This window comes from Ranitomeya imitator, chromosome 7 (assembly GCF_032444005.1).
Source record: "Ranitomeya imitator isolate aRanImi1 chromosome 7, aRanImi1.pri, whole genome shotgun sequence".
NCBI lineage: Eukaryota > Metazoa > Chordata > Amphibia > Anura > Dendrobatidae > Ranitomeya > Ranitomeya imitator.
In genome coordinates this window covers 157,963,814-157,981,711 of record NC_091288.1, presented here as the reverse complement: position 1 = coordinate 157,981,711, position 17,898 = coordinate 157,963,814, and the positions used below count along the sequence as shown (strand labels likewise).

The 17,898-nt window shown below is 45.6% G+C and overlaps 1 protein-coding gene across 1 annotated transcript in view; it reads right to left on the bottom strand.

The window, feature by feature from the left end:
* ALG1 (ALG1 chitobiosyldiphosphodolichol beta-mannosyltransferase) overlaps window positions 1-17,898 on the bottom strand; it is a 49,235-nt gene that overhangs the window by 18,912 nt on the left and 12,425 nt on the right. Inside the window, exons 5-8 of the mRNA XM_069733964.1 lie at window positions 10,209-10,298; window positions 9,437-9,547; window positions 4,939-5,060; window positions 4,365-4,403 (exon numbers count right to left, since the gene is read on the bottom strand). Of these exons, the coding sequence (XP_069590065.1) occupies window positions 4,365-4,403; window positions 4,939-5,060; window positions 9,437-9,547; window positions 10,209-10,298 (362 nt within the window). The remainder of the gene's footprint in view (window positions 1-4,364; window positions 4,404-4,938; window positions 5,061-9,436; window positions 9,548-10,208; window positions 10,299-17,898) is intronic.

Sequence of the window (17,898 nt, the reverse complement as noted above, 5' to 3'; positions counted from 1 at the left end):
CGGGGAGTCCAGCGACGAAATAAAGTTCTGGACTTTCTTCCCCGACCAGCGATCTCCCAGCAGGGGCCTGATCGTTGGTCGCTGTCACACTGGACGATATCGCTAGCGAGGACGCTGCAACGTCACGGATCGCTAGCGATATCGTCTAGTGTGACGGTACCTTAAGGCTAGCTGTTCCCTCGGAGAAGCCGTGGAGATGTAAGAGTAAACTTCTGCGGAGGAACAGCTTAAAACTCCAGCCTTTGGCCGGATCTCACTAGGTTGAAAATCCAGGCTGCTTGAGAATTTTTTTTCCCAGGCAGCGAAAAAGAGGGAGAGCATTCCCCCACCTGGACATAGGAGTCACTGGGAGGATTTTTTTCCTTCACAAGAGGGACCCCCAAACATAAAACTGGTCATCCCATCTATCTTGATCCTTTGGGGATATTCTCCTGTTGCACCTTCTTTTTCAAAAGGATCTTCTATAAGCTGGGAAGGGCAAATTAGGAAATAATTTTTTGCCATCTCCTGCTTTTTCCAAAATGTCATCCAAGACTGTCCCAAATCGGTATTCCCCTTCACACGGGATACAGCATAGCTTTGACTTGAATATCCCCCCAGCCAGCATTTCAACCAGAGAGCTCTACAGGCCGCATTAGAAAGTGCCCCTGATCTAGCTGCCAGCTTTGCAGAATTCGCCGATGCTTCAAATAGAAACACTGCAGCTCCCTACATGAATGGAATTGTGGCCCAAATACTGTCCCTAACCACCTTATTCCTTCAGCTAACCTTCCAGATGATCCAGCCAAACCATTAAAGATCTGGCGGTACATGTTGCTCAAATGGTTTGTTTCAGAACTCCAGCTGAGGATTCCCAAGTACCCTTAAAAAAACCTATCCATCTTTCCTTTTCAGGGCATCATTAAGCATCCCCAAATCTTCAAAGGGTAAAGTGAAACTTTTGGATACTTTTGAGACCGCTACATCTAGTTTCGGGCCTTTATCCTAAGATGATGTCTAGCCCTCATCAAAAGGATATTTCCTCTTAAACGATAAAGGAAAGAAACGTCTTTTCTCGTTGTTTCTTCCATTTTCTTCTGATGAGGGTTTGGATCTTTTCATTACCAGGGAAAGTCTGAAGCTTCTTTGTTCTAGGCCCCCCAAACTTGATAACCTGGACAGATTTTTGGTCTTTCTGCTAAACAATACCCATTGTGGATCTTACCGACTTTACTAATTTTATCCGTATCGTCTACAAGAAAGCATAGATGCCACCCTGTACAGCCATCCGATGACGAAGTAGAAGAGGAATCTAAGACACGTATTCACCCTCTGACCTGTCTTATTTGCCCGACAATGAAGATGATCTCCTAGACTTCCTATCTTTACTACCCCTTTCTTCCTCCCCATGAGATAATGACTTTAGGGAATTCTTGGTGTCTGCCATAATGATGGATCTTAATTCTGAGGCAAAGTTACGGGATTCTTCACAAACTGTTTGTTCAATACAGGATTGACAAAAGTCTTTTCTTTCGAGAACTGGGCAACCCTTTACAGAGTGCACATTCCATGTGATTAGACTTCATTATATTTACTTCTTACTTTCTCTGACAATAAAATGACAAGAGAAGCACTCTTATAAAGTAAACGGAAATGAAAATCACTTATTGCCCAGAAGTTATCAAGGTTACCGGATTCGGAGAAGGAATTATATCACCGGACTGATACCCTCTAGAGCAGTGGTGGGGAACCTTTTTCTAGCCGGGGGCCATTTGGAAATTTCAACCATCGTTCCGAGGCCACACAAAAATGATCACCTTGAAAATTACCCAGGTATATTAAGTCAAACAATTACGGTAACTCACCCTTAATGTGATGGCTGGCGCTGCTTCTCTTCGGTGCAGCTGTGATGTTAGGTGATACTGATCATGTTGCTTATCACAGCTGCTTTTCCAGGTTTGTGTCAGCCAGGAGAGCAGTCAACTTTTTGTCGTAAGTTTTGTAAATCATATACACCACATAGGAGAAGCTGACACAGCTGTATATACACCACATAGGAGACAATGGGACCGCTTTACAAGCATCACATAGGAGACACGGTGACTGCTGTCTAAACATCACATAGGAAACGCTGAGACAGCTGTGTATACACCACACATAGGAGACGATGGGACTGCTGTACATACATAACATAGGAAACATTTAGACTGCTGTATATGCATCACAGGAGACTCTGGGGTCATATAACTAACAGGAGGGTCTGGGGGGGGCATAGAACTCACAGGAGATGCTGAGACATTCATCACCGGGGAAGCATAGACAGCACTGGGGGTATATATGTCACTGGGGGGCGAATATACATCACTGGTGGGGTCACATGCATCACTGGGGGCTATATACACATCACAGGTAGGGGGATATACAGGACTCAGTGGGATATACAGCACTCTGCGGCAAATGTATCACTGGGGAATATACATATTACTTGGGGCACATACAGCCCTGGGGGGGGCGCAGAAATCACAGGGGGGCGCAAAAATCACAGGGGGGGCGCAGAAATCACAGGGGGGCAGAGAGATCACAGCGGGGGGCACATAGTGGGGGCCACAGAGATCACAGGTAGGGGCACATAGATCACAGGGTGGCACATAGCTGCGAGCATATAAAATCACAGGGGGCACATAGCTAGGGGCACAGAGATCACAACGGGGCATATATTTGGGGGGCACATAGCTGGGGGCCACATAGATCACATGGGGCACATAGCTGGGAGGCATAGAAATCACAGGGGGCACATAGCTGGGGGCCACAGCGATCACAGGAGGCACAGAGATCACATGGGGCACATAGCTGAGAGGCACAGAGATCACATGGAGGCATATAGTTGGGTGGGCACAGAGATCATATTAGGGCACATAGCTGGAGGGGCACATAGCTGAGAGGCACCGAAATCACCAGCAGACAGGCACAGAGCTGCCGACATGCACAGAGATCACTCTGGGCTCTATGGCAGCAGCTCCTCTTACGGGACAGGAGGACCGGAGTGCATTGGGCACTAACCCCGCCCACCCGGACACTAACCCCACCCACCCTCATGATGCCACCATTCATGTGTAGGCAGGCAGAATTCTGTAATGAACGCTGCGTACCATGCACTTGGGAGTTAAAGGGCCGGCAGCTGACAGGATACGGCAGCCGCCCGACGAATGCAGACTCCGGGGACATGCCAGGGGGCCGCGTAAAAAGTCACCCCTGCTCTACAGGCTTTGGATTCATCCATTCTGTCAAGATCTACCTTACTGTAGCTGTGGCTTTGCTGTCTGGCCCTATTTTTACTCCTGTTGCCACGCTTCCCACCGGAGTGATTACCAGTGCAGCTGCCATGCAGCTGCTGATGTTGCTGCAACTGCTGAACATGCTGGTCCAGAGGTTCCCGATGCTGCTCCATTATTGCTGGAGGGATTGCCGAAGGATAGAACCTGCGCATGTGCAGACTCGGGATGCATGGTACACAGCCGACCATCGGGAATGGCACCTTTATTCGCATCTGCACACCAGTCAAGTCCCCCTTGGCCCATTGTGGCACTTCCAGGACCCCTGCACTGGCCGAGCAGACAGGACGCCTGCTGCCTGAATCAGTTGGCCAGACATGGGTAAGTCTTCTCAACTTCATCCAGTACCGCAGATCCAAAGAAGGTTTCCCAGTCAAGGACAGGAAACCAACTGATGCGCGAGAGAAGTACTGGCCTTTTATACAGTAAGTTTCCTGTCCTTGAGGGGCGGATCCCATCTCTGTGGTGCGGTCATGGGTAAGAGAAAAAATACGGTATTTAGGTACTGACAACGATTTTCTCATTCTCACTAGCAGGAATGACTAACATCTCATTCACACATTGCACTTAAATCGTGTTTTTTAGCGTTTTTTTTCTGTCAGAGGTTTGTCTTTAGGTCATGAGAATATCTGAATATATTGGTCTAGATTTATTACCTAGTTTACAACTAGTGGAACACATAGCTGCAAAATCAGAAAAAGTAGTTGTGGTCTCCAAAGACGACGCAGGTGCAAAATCTAGCCCAAATTAAAAGAAAGCTGCCATTTTGGCATAAAGCTATACCCGCTTTTAATGTTTTCACCATCAGATGACAAATTTCTACACCTGTTAAGTTTGGTACAAATTACTTTGACTCCTTTTCATACTTCAGCTGGTGTAAAATGAACACCCTTAGTGAGTTCGGGTCACACTTTCTGGGTTTAGAGTTTCGTTGTTAATCAGTGTAATACATGAGGGAAGTGATAGAGCAGCAGAGTCTCAGCAAACCCTTCTACCGGTCACAACCGGGGTCTGACGGGAAAGTAGAGATCATACAGAACATTACATACGGACCTTGCAGAGCACTGAGCAATACACTGAAGTCTTCATCCTCTGCAGAGACAAAAGAGTGCACTGGGATAAAGCAGATGGTAATTACATGCATACAGCAATATGTACAAAATCAAGGAACCCGCGAGTCCTAGCCTTATGCTGAATTTGGGCCACAGTTACAGATCTGTTGTAGCACACAGATGCAGCTTTTTTGATACATACATCCATGTGTCTGATCCACCAGACTCCAGAGCATGTTCTATTCTCATAATACTAGATTGTCTGGTGTTGGACCCTACCATCAGCTCCAGCGCAGGTCACAATAGAGGCTGGGCTGCAGTACCTTGAAAAGGCCACTGCATGGTGTAACGAGCCACAAACGTCCACCTATGTAAACAGTTTACATCTGACCACAGGAACGAATATGTGATCAGAGGTGGCGTCGATCCCCATGGATCAAATATTAATGACCTCTCCTATGGCCCTAAAACATCTCTCTAGCCTTTATAGAAAGTGTTTTAGGGTCATTAAATTGGTAACTTCAATACTAAACGTTAAGCTGGTATTTATAGCTGAAAAGAGGAAACCACAATACCTGTCCAGCTTGTACTGCTGATCAGTAGGGCAGGTCGTCCCTCACGGGATCTAACAGTACCCGATGTAAGGTTTTTCTCTGTAAATGCAGATCTTTCAATGTGGGCGTCATTGCTCTGTAATCTGGAAAAAAAAAAAATACGGTCCTTTTAAAGCATAGTGAACGTGACTTGACATTTTCTAGCTGATAGAACTGTTCTGAAAGGAGTTTTTCTGTACATACAGATAAAGGAACCATTCATCACATCCCCCACCACAGTACTGATCAAACAGGGAGAGCAATGGATAAAGAACATTAGGAGGTGTGTCTATTGGGCCTGCACACAACCTGCTGACAGGGGAAAATCCATATATATAGTTCTGAGCATTTTAAGTGTATAGACCAGGACTGTCCAAGTAAGGCTACATGGGAGACTGACTGTTGTGGTGAGCCGGACCAATAGGCTGAAATTAATTCTGTTTAATATTAATATTCACTACAATTAATATTAAATTATTATGTCACTTAATATTCAGCAGAATTAAGTATTTCGACATCCTCCTATATACCGATTGAGCCCACACACAGCCCGCTATATACCGTAAGAACCACCACATAGCCTCCTATATATAGCATGAGCCCCACACAGCCTCCTATATATAGCATGAGCCCCACACAGCCTCCTATATATAGCATGAGCCCCACACAGCCTCCCTATATACAGCATGAGCCCCACACAGCCTCCTATATACAGCATGAGCCCCACACAGCCTCCCTATATACAGCATGAGCCCACACACAGCCCGCTATATACAGCATGAGCCCCACACAGCCTCCCTATATACAGCATGAGCCCCACACAGCCTCCCTATATACAGCATGAGCCCCACACAGCCTCCTATATACAGCATGAGCCCCACACAGCCTCCTATATACAGCATGAGCCCCACACAGCCTCCTATATACAGCATGAGCCCCACACAGCCTCCTATATACAGCATGAGCCCCACACAGCCTCCTATATACAGCATGAGCCCCACACAGCCTCCTATATACAGCATGAGCCCCACACTGCCTCCTATATACAGCATGAGCCCCACACAGCCTCCTATATACAGCATGAGCCCCACACAGCCTCCTATATACAGCATGAGCCCCACACTGCCTCCTATATACAGCATGAGCCCCACACAGCCTCCCTATATACAGCATGAGCCCCACACAGCCTCCTATATATAGCATGAGCCCCACACAGCCTCCTATATACAGCATGAGCCCCACACTGCCTCCTATATACAGCATGAGCCCCACACAGCCTCCTATATACAGCATGAGCCCCACACTGCCTCCTATATACAGCATGAGCCCCACACAGCCTCCTATATACAGCATGAGCCCCACACTGCCTCCTATATACAGCATGAGCCCCACACTGCCTCCTATATACAGCATGAGCCCCACACAGCCTCCTATATACCGATTGAGCCCACACACAGCCCGCTATATACCGTAAGAACCACCACATAGCCTCCTATATATAGCATGAGCCCCACACAGCCTCCTATATACAGCATGAGCCCCACACTGCCTCCTATATACAGCATGAGCCCCACACTGCCTCCTATATACAGCATGAGCCCCACACTGCCTCCTATATACCGATTGAGCCCACACACAGCCCGCTATATACCGTAAGAACCACCACATAGCCTCCTATATATAGCATGAGCCCCACACAGCCTCCTATATACAGCATGAGCCCCACACAGCCTCCTATATACAGCATGAGCCCCACACAGCCTCCTATATACAGCATGAGCCCCACACAGCCTCCTATATACAGCATGAGCCCCACACTGCCTCCTATATACAGCATGAGCCCCACACTGCCTCCTATATACAGCATGAGCCCCACACAGCCTCCTATATACAGCATGAGCCCCACACAGCCTCCTATATACAGCATGAGCCCCACACAGCCTCCTATATACAGCATGAGCCCCACACAGCCTCCTATATACAGCATGAGCCCCACACTGCCTCCTATATACAGCATGAGCCCCACACTGCCTCCTATATACAGCATGAGCCCCACACAGCCTCCTATATACAGCATGAGCCCCACACTGCCTCCTATATACAGCATGAGCCCCACACTGCCTCCTATATACAGCATGAGCCCCACACAGCCTCCTATATACAGCATGAGCCCCACACAGCCTCCCTATATACAGCATGAGCCCCACACAGCCTCCCTATATACAGCATGAGCCCCACACAGCCTCCTATATACAGCATGAGCCCCACACTGCCTCCTATATACAGCATGAGCCCCACACAGCCTCCTATATATAGCATGAGCCCCACACAGCCTCCTATATATAGCATGAGCCCCACACAGCCTCCTATATACAGCATGAGCCCCACACTGCCTCCTATATACAGCATGAGCCCCACACAGCCTCCTATATACAGCATGAGCCCCACACTGCCTCCTATATACAGCATGAGCCCCACACAGCCTCCCTATTTACAGCGTGAGCCCCACACAGCCTCCCTATATACAGCATGAGCCCCACACTGCCTCCTATATACAGCATGAGCCCCACACAGCCTCCCTATATACAGCATGAGCCCCACACAGCCTCCCTATATACAGCATGAGCCCCACACAGCCTCCCTATATACAGCATGAGCCCCACACAGCCTCCTATATACAGCATGAGCCCCACACAGCCTCCCTATATACAGCATGAGCCCCACACAGCCTCCCTATATACAGCATGAGCCCCACACAGCCTCCCTATATACAGCATGAGCCCCACACAGCCTCCTATATACAGCATGAGCCCCACACAGCCTCCTATATACAGCATGAGCCCCACACAGCCTCCTATATACAGCATGAGCCCCACACAGCCTCCTATATACAGCATGAGCCCCACACAGCCTCCCTATATACAGCATGAGCCCCACACAGCCTCCTATATACAGCATGAGCCCCACACAGCCTCCCTATATACAGCATGAGCCCCACACAGCCTCCCTATATACAGCATGAGCCCCACACAGCCTCCCTATATACAGCATGAGCCCCACACAGCCTCCCTATATACAGCATGAGCCCCACACAGCCTCCCTATATACAGCATGAGCCCCACACAGCCTCCCTATATACAGCATGAGCCCCACACAGCCTCCCTATATACAGCATGAGCCCCACACAGCCTCCCTATATACAGCATGAGCCCCACACAGCCTCCCTATATACAGCATGAGCCCCACACAGCCTCCCTATATACAGCATGAGCCCCACACAGCCTCCTATATACAGCATGAGCCCCACACAGCCTCCTATATACAGCATGAGCCCCACACAGCCTCCCTATATACAGCATGAGCCCCACACAGCCTCCCTATATACAGCATGAGCCCCACACAGCCTCCCTATATACAGCATGAGCCCCACACAGCCTCCCTATATACAGCATGAGCCCCACACAGCCTCCTATATATAGCATGAGCCCCACACAGCCTCCCTATATACAGCATGAGCCCCACACAGCCTCCCTATATACAGCATGAGCCCCACACAGCCTCCCTATATACAGCATGAGCCCCACACAGCCTCCCTATATACAGCATGAGCCCCATATAGCCTCCCTATATACAGCATGAGCCCCACACAGCCTCCCTATATACAGCATGAGCCCCACACAGCCTCCCTATATACAGCATGAGCCCCACACTGCCTCCTATATACAGCATGAGCCCCACACAGCCTCCCTATATACAGCATGAGCCCCACACAGCCTCCTATATATAGCATGAGCCCCATATAGCCTCCCTATATACAGCATGAGCACCACACAGCCTCCCCATATATAGCATGAGCCCCATATAGCCTCCCTATATACTGCATGAGCTCCACACAGCCTCCCCATGACCAGCATCAGACCCCCATGGCCTCCCCATGCCCAGCATGAGACCCTCCATGGCCTCCCCATGCCCAGCATGAGACCCCTATAGCCTCCCCATGCCCAGCATGAGACCCCCATGGCCTCCCCATGCCCAGCATGAGACCCCCATGGCCTCCCCATGCCCAACATGAGACCCCCATGGCCTCCCCATGCCCAACATGAGACCCCCATGGCCTCCCCATGCCCAACATGAGACCCCCATGGCCTCCCCATGCCCAGCATGAGACCCCCCATGACCTCCCCATGCCCAGCATGAGACCCCATAGCCTACCTATTTCCGGCATGAGACCCAATAGAGTACCAATTTGCGGCATGAGACCCCCATAGCCTCCCCATGTCCAGTATAACTTCCCATACACAAAAAAAAAAAAACCCTCGCTCCTGTTCCCCTGGCGCTCTGCCTTTGTCTCTGGTTGATGGTTTGCAGGGGAGGGCCACTGTTTTAAGCCCCTCCGACGTCAGACGGGAACAGCCAGAGGGCTCTAAAAGTTAAGCCAGTCTTGGTAAATCTAAAGTAAAAAGAATCTTGAAAACTGTACCGAGCTCTGAAAGGAGCGTAATCCACAGCGAGCTTCATGAAGAGCAGATGCTGGAGCTCCACTGCCGTCTCTTTAAATATGGCTGCTGGCTTATCATGCAGAGTGATGGCCCTGCAATGGGAAAGAAATGGACGCAGTGATACAAGGGAGCAGAAAACACATCAACCAGTTCTCTGCATGCACACATCTATTTCCAGTAGAATGAAAAAACAGCGTGATTTACCCCATAAAAGCCTTTTCTTGTCCCATTCATTGGGGAGGCCTAAGGACCATGCAATATGGCTGATGCTACTAGGAGGCGGACATAAAGTAGTTACCGTAAGCTTTTCCCACGCCCCTTCAGTGAATACCGCTTGTGCAGGCACAATACAGGACAACACATATATGGGTACACGTACCATATGGGTACCACAAGTAAGATCTACTGGGAAAACAATGCTCCCATTATATGGGTTCTTTCCTTTTAGATAATATCCTATCCCTGCTGCAATGTGTTAAAACAAAATGATGATACGACCCATTATCTCTGTGGCCCCTAATGACACAGGGTGGGGGGGGAATAGACAAAAAAATGAAAAATTGAGAATATTGCAGATTCCCGACATGTCACCGAGGACGTGCGTACAGTATTTCTCATCAGATGTAATGGTGGAGCAGAGCTCATCACACTTTGCCAGCTTTAGCATGCCGCAGCTTTTACACTATTAGACTAGTTTAATAATCTTAGGCACAGATACATCACGTTTGTGGGTCACACTGCATGCAGTCTTACTTTATTCTCCAGTTTTGCAGCAAGTCTTCCTTCATGGCATTTGTTACACAGAAATTATAACTTGACAGTCTGCCGAATAATTTTTCATACCTGCAAAAAGGAGAATATAGATAGATAGATAGATAGATAGATAGAGATAAATAGAAATTGTAGAGAATTACAAATATATTTTCAAGAAAAATTAAGCAAGAGGTAAATAGAGGGGACTAGAAAATAGACTTCAGAAAGGTTGAGGTGCCCACAACATCTCACAGCTGTGGTCATCATTATACACACCACTGAATATTATAAAAGATACCTTCCGAAAGAAGAGGGTCTGAACCAATTGTGCAGCATTAGAATATTTTAATAAAAGAAATAAAGAAGGAACGTAGCATATGTCAAGGATGTGATTAAAGTTGTCATGCCCCATTAGTTGGTTGCTTCAATGGTTTTTTGTAGCCATCTTTGAGCTTCTGGTGGCCGGCTGCTGGAGGTTTCCTCCACTGAAATGCACTGAAATTCTACCAAGCCATCAATTTTCCCATTAGCAAATGTCATCTCTCTCCAAAGATGTATAGTTATATTCAGATCAGGGCTCTGATGACTTGGGACAAAGCATGGACTACGTGAGATCACCACGAAGGGGAGTAGGATCAGGACCTGCACCCGCACCACACATGGCAGGTCCCGGCACAGCTGGCAACAACACTGACTGGAGCTAGCTGGCTGCCATCTTAGAACTCCTTGGTATGGCAGCATATAGAACAAGTGATCAAATGACCAAGGTTCAAACGCAAAAAAAAAAAAAAAAAAACACACAATATAAAGTAATCAAAAGTAGGGATAAGCAGACTCGTTCAAGTTCATCTGAATTTTATTCCAACGTTCGATTTGGGTACCAGAACTTTACCCAAACTTGAACCAGAACCACAAAGAAGTCAATGAGGAACTCTATCTCTCAAAGACCAAAATGGACTTCTGGCACATGAAAGTAGGAAATGAAAAGAAAAAACAAAATGTAAAAATAAATAGGGGAAGTGTCTTAAAAAAAAAAATATTACATTTATTCCTTTTTAACCATTCTGGAGTGCTATTGGATGTGTACTTTGGGTCGTTCTCCTGCTGAGGGCCCATTTTGTTAAACTCAAATCTAGCTTTCTGACATTTGGGAGCATTTCACTCACATATTCACCAACAGTCCTCAGATGTCATTCTACCTGTAACACGTTTAGGGCCTCCAGTCCCAGAGATGGCAAACAGCCCCACAGAATTATGGACCCACCACAATTTATGGTAGGTCAGGTGTGCTGATACTTATTGACCTCGTTTAGTCAAGGAGATCTAGTTTGGTTTCAATCGTCCATAGAAAACGTCCCCAATCACTTTTTAGGTTTTTCTTTAAGCAGTCTTCACCAGTGGCGCCCTGCTTTCTTCAGTGTGCAGTGAGCCTGAAGTTCTTTGGAGGTTGCATGCAGGGTTTTTGACATTTTTTAACCAACTTTTGTAGGGCTCTCATTAAATTTCCTCTTTCCACCATGGAAAGTAGCAAACTTCTTCAAAGTCTACATTGTCAGGATCTCTGGAACAGGTTGAACACCTTCCAAGGTCTCAATCCATTTTATCACCCCAGGTAACGCAGAATGGCTAGTAGAAGCCAGGTAGTGAAGCTGTGTTTGGTCTCCAAGTGTAACGGGGCCTGGCCAGATCAGATGGCGCCAGAACTGCCATGACTTCCTGTTGGGAAGTTATGATCTTTCATAGGTTTTGGGAGTTTTAGACCAGGGGAGGGGGATAAGGATCATCTTGGGGGCAGAACACGGAGTAACCGATGAATGGGTTAAATGGTTGTACAAGGTCATATTGCTTGCTCTCTCTTTGTCATGCCTGTTGTTCACTTTTAAAGGGGGGGGCACATTGAGTAACAATCTGAAAGGATCGGGAACCAGCTGGTAGCCCTATGCCCCCATGCGGCCCAGCACATGGTCAAGAATAAAATAGGTAACTGCTTCTATCTTTTGTACTTAACCTGTATTTGCATATTTGAATATCGTATATGTATATCCATTGTATACAAAAACCTATTATGGGGGTGTAAGGAAGTGTATATACAGGTTCAGTGCAAGAATAATTGAAATCATATAAGAAAAAAGTATTAGCAAAAACCAGAGTACTAAAAGTAAAAAAAACTTTACTAAAATAACAATGAGACATGATGTAAAAAAACATAAAAAATAACAGGGAAATGACAGTGGTAAACCAAGTTGGTGGAACCACAGTTAGCAGGCAGGGAAACCAAACCACAGGCCAAATAGACAATTGTAAACAAAAGGGTCAGCTCAAAAGTGCAAGTACATTGTGCTAAAAGATAAGCCAGTGTAATATATATGGAAAGTATATCCAAAAGTGAGTCCACACTGAGAGCACAAGGAGGATCCCAAAGGCAGACCACCACAATAGGAGACAAAAGCGCAGTGCAAAGACCATCAAAGTAAAAAACATGTGCCTGAGGGATTACCTGAGACCCTGTAGTTCCACCCACCCCAACGCGCGTTTCGGCGTGGTGCCTTCTTTTCTTATACGATTTCTATGTATATCCATTGTGTACATAGGGTTTTGTCTAGTGTGGCCTTAAGGTGATTAAATATACAATTGAATCTTGGGATGCTCTTATCTCGATCCACCAGTCCGTGGTCTCCGTTTTAACTTCACATGCTACTGGGGCTGGTTTCTAGCTCGATATAATCCTGTTAACGGACCGGGCTTATATCTAACGAGGAACTGGTGGCAGTCCTACCAGGCTGGCAACGCTTTGTTTCACTGGTGCTAGTGAAAGGGGCCTCTCAGCCTGTCAGGGTTGTGAGCAAGTGTGGTGCCATATCAGAGGCTGCGTGGACAACCTTCTGTCACTCGCTGTGCCTCCCTGGGCCAGTGTGGACAGGGGGTTTCTGTGTAAAACTCTGACAAACTGATCTTACGTGTCTCCATGGGGTACGGAACATCATATTAGTGCAAGTGAGGAGATCATACAGTGTGATCCCTCCGATGTAACAGTGAAGTCGGGTGGGGTGGCGAGGTGAGGGGCTGTGGGAGAGGAAGATTTTTATCACTGAACCTCTCCCCTTGGTTGATAGAGTGCAATACTGGGGAAGATACATTGATGATATTGTGTTCATTTGGCAGGGTTCTTCTGATGAACTACAGATTGAATGACAACAACTTGAACTTACGTCTGACATATAAAGCAGGAAGATCTAATATGGAGTTTTTGGACATTCTGATGGGAGTTGATGAACTTGGATTTATACACACAGATGTGTTCCGGAAACCGACTTCTACCAATAGTCTTCTTCACTTTTCTTCATCACATCAACAAAGCCTTATTAAAGGCATACCCGTGGGACAGTTTCTGCGAATGCGACGTATATGTTCAGATGAACTTTCTTTTGAAAAACAGAGTAGAGACTTGAGTGCAAGATTTGCTGAGAGAGGATACTCGTCACAATGCATTAAACGGGCATATTGGCGAGCAAAATGTACTGATCGTTCTCAGGCACTGAACAAGCAGAGATTGGAAAATGAGATTGATGACAAGGTACGGTATATCCAGACTTTCAATTGTAGATGGTATGAGGTGAGGGATATACAGTGGGGCAAAAAAGTATTTAGTCAGTCAGCAATAGTGCAAGTTCCACCACTTAAAAAGATGAGAGGCGTCTGTAATTTACATCATAGGTAGACCTCAACTATGGGAGACAAACTGAGAAAAAAAAATCCAGAAAATCACATTGTCTGTTTTTTAATCATTTTATTTGCATATTATGGTGGAAAATAAGTATTTGGTCAGAAACAAACAATCAAGATTTCTGGCTCTCACAGACCTGTAACTTCTTCTTTAAGAGTCTCCTCTTTCCTCCACTCATTACCTGTAGTAATGGCACCTGTTTAAACTTGTTATCAGTATAAAAAGACACCTGTGCACACCCTCAAACAGTCTGACTCCAAACTCCACTATGGTGAAGACCAAAGATCTGTCAAAGGACACCAGAAACAAAATTGTAGCCCTGCACCAGGCTGGGAAGACTGAATCTGCAATAGCCAACCAGCTTGGAGTGAAGAAATCAACAGTGGGAGCAATAATTAGAAAATGGAAGACATACAAGACGACTGATAATCTCCCTCGATCTGGGGCTCCACGCAAAATCCCACCCCGTGGGGTCAGAATGATCACAAGAACGGTGAGCAAAAATCCCAGAACCACGCGGGGGGACCTAGTGAATGAACTGCAGAGAGCTGGGACCAATGTAACAAGGCCTACCATAAGTAACACACTACGCCACCATGGACTCAGATCCTGCAGTGCCAGACGTGTCCCACTGCTTAAGCCAGTACATGTCCGGGCCCGTCTGAAGTTTGCTAGAGAGCATTTGGATGATCCAGAGGAGTTTTGGGAGAATGTCCTATGGTCTGATGAAACCAAACTGGAACTGTTTGGTAGAAACACAACTTGTCGTGTTTGGAGGAAAAAGAATACCGAGTTGCATCCATCAAACACCATACCTACTGTAAAGCATGGTGGTGGAAACATCATGCTTTGCGGCTGTTTCTCTGCAAAGGGGCCAGGACGACTGATCCGGGTACATGAAAGAATGAATGGGGCCATGTATCGTGAGATTTTGAGTGCAAACCTCCTTCCATCAGCAAGGGCATTGAAGATGAAACGTGGCTGGGTCTTTCAACATGACAATGATCCAAAGCACACCGCCAGGGCAACGAAGGAGTGGCTTCGTAAGAAGCATTTCAAGGTCCTGGAGTGGCCTAGCCAGTCTCCAGATCTCAACCCTATAGAAAACCTTTGGAGGGAGTTGAAAGTCCGTGTTGCCAAGCGAAAAGCCAAAAACATCACTGATCTAGAGAAGATCTGCATGGAGGAATGGGCCAACATACCAACAACAGTGTGTGGCAACCTTGTGAAGACTTACAGAAAACGTTTGACCTCTGTCATTGCCAACAAAGGATATATTACAAAGTATTGAGATGAAATTTTGTTTCTGACCAAATACTTATTTTCCACCATAATATGCAAATAAAATGTTAAAAAAACAGACAATGTGATTTTCTGGATTTTTTTTTCTCAGTTTGTCTCCCATAGTTGAGGTCTACCTATGATGTAAATTACAGACGCCTCTCATCTTTTTAAGTGGTGGAACTTGCACTATTGCTGACTGACTAAATACTTTTTTGCCCCACTGTATTATCTAAACACTGGAAGGTTTTACAGTTGGATCCTACCCTTGCACAATATCTGCCATCCAAACCATCCGTTACTTACAGAAGGTCACCAAATATAAAGGATGCGTTAGTACATAGTCATTATGTGAATAAAAAGAATGACAATCCTTTTGGTTCACGGGGCCCTAAATGGGGCTGTCGCCCTTGTGGCTCCTGTGTAGCGTGCCCTAATGTCGAAAGATGTACTGTATTCTCCAATGCTGATGGGAATAAAATATACATCCTTTATCCCATCACGTGTACGACCACTGCTGTTATTTACTGCGCCAGCTGTCCCTGTGAACTCAAGTACATCGGTCTAACCTCCAGGGAATTTAGAAGAAGAGTCAGGGAGCATGTGTTAGATATCAAAGCAGCTCAAATGGCTATTGACATTGAATCTCTCAAAACTCTGCCTAAGCATTTTAGGTTGCATCATCAGTGCGATAGTTCTTTATTGAGGGTGAGAGGGATTGACCATATTCTATTGAACACGAGAGGTGGTGACATTAAGAAAAGGTTGGCCCAAATTGAAGCCAAGTGGATTTACAGGTTGAATACCCTGGCACCCCATGGCCTTAATGAACAGATGTCTTTTAGTGCTTATTTGTAGTTTTTAATTATTTTTTCTCTTTCTGTTTTTAATCCTTAGGTCTTTTTCAGTATCTATATCAGGCTGGGACATTGGATGGAATCATTATGCTGTTTTTGTCTTTTAAATAAAATATGACCTTTTTTCTATTTTTTATTCACTCGTTCGCACGCGTGTTTCACTGCACTGTTTATATTTATTTATTTATTTTTATTATTATTTTTATTATTTTTCTGTAGGGGGGTAGTTATTTTATTACATTATGTTAGGTACAGATTCTGTTGACGGTTCACTAGCGGTCTGATGGTTCCGCTTGTGGGCTTGATCAAATATGAATCCAGTATTTATATTGTTGTGTCTTGTTTGATTAATTGATTATTGCCCCTTTTTTCACTTACCTTCTTTATATTAGTGATTTTTTAATCAGGGCACTGTATTGTGGGAGGGTCCATAGCGCTCTGTCACCTTCGGGGGGGCGGGTCATACTTACGGTGTGCGCTCCTCCTTAGGTTGCCAGGTTACCGCATTATGCCTTATGTGATCGCGCCAGCTCCGCTGTGTTTATGTGCACAGCGGAACGTCACTTCCGGTTTGGCGGTCGCTACCCGGGGTCTGTGTGTCACTTGCGGGTTCGTGGCGCTGTGCCCCTCTATTGGATCGGCAGCATTTAGTCTATATTTCTCGCTGCTTTATGATATTTTTTCCACCACTGTTTACATATGGTAATTGATGTATGATATGTCACTTCCGGTTTTCGCTGTATGACGCGCTCTAGTGTTTTGTTATCTTATTATATTTATAGCGCTGCACTGTCTAATGCGATCGGTTGTTTTTGATTACATATTTGCTCTTATATGTAAAGTCTGTGGTTATATGTTTATTTATGTTAATTTCTATTAAGATATGTCACTTCCGGTTCTGCCGCATATTGTGCCTTGTTTTTATCTAATTTCATGATGTACTATGTGTATATTGTTCTAGGATGGCCACGAATGAGTGAAACATTATATTCCATATGTTTTTAGTAAGGATTATTAAGTTTTTTCAATCTATATTGCTCACATGATCCCCTTTACACCATCTGATTGGTGTGGGCTATGTATAAAACACACTCCATTTCCACTTCCTCTTCACTCCTTGAAAAAGCAACTTAGGCGAAACGTACGTTGGAGTCGGAGTCCTTGAGGGTCACAGATCATCTTCACACTGGCACTAGTATTGCTCCAGAGGTTTTATGCACTTTTTGTCTAGATTAGACTATTTATTATAAAAGCATATGCACTTTACTGAGATGGATTGTCCATTTGTTTTGTCATCCATTTTTTGCACCTTGGAGGGTTATATATTATTTTTCTAGTATATATATTTTTTATATGGATCTGGTCTCCTCATTCGGTATATCCTTTATATGCTGTAGTATTACTGGTTGTTTTCTTTTTCTTTTTTTGTATTTTTTTGTTATATTTTCTGTAATAAAATTATATTTTTATACTTTATTGTGATTATTGCCTTATGTTCACTTTTGACATTGGTTTTATATTTGATGGTGGACATTAATTCACTTGGGTGAATTTGTTTATTTACAGGGGGTTTCTGTGTAAAACTCTGACAAACTGATCTTACGTGTCTCCGTGGGGTACGGAACATCATATTAGTGCAAGTGAGGAGATCATACAGTGTGATCCCTCCGATGTAACAGTGAAGTCGGGTGGGGTGGCGAGGTGAGGGGTCATCACAGTATTAATCTAAACACTATATCAGGAGACATTTCACATGGTGTACCCAATATTCAAAGGTGACAATATTTTTTGACTACAACTGTGTTGGTGAAGATCCCGCCACTGGCCT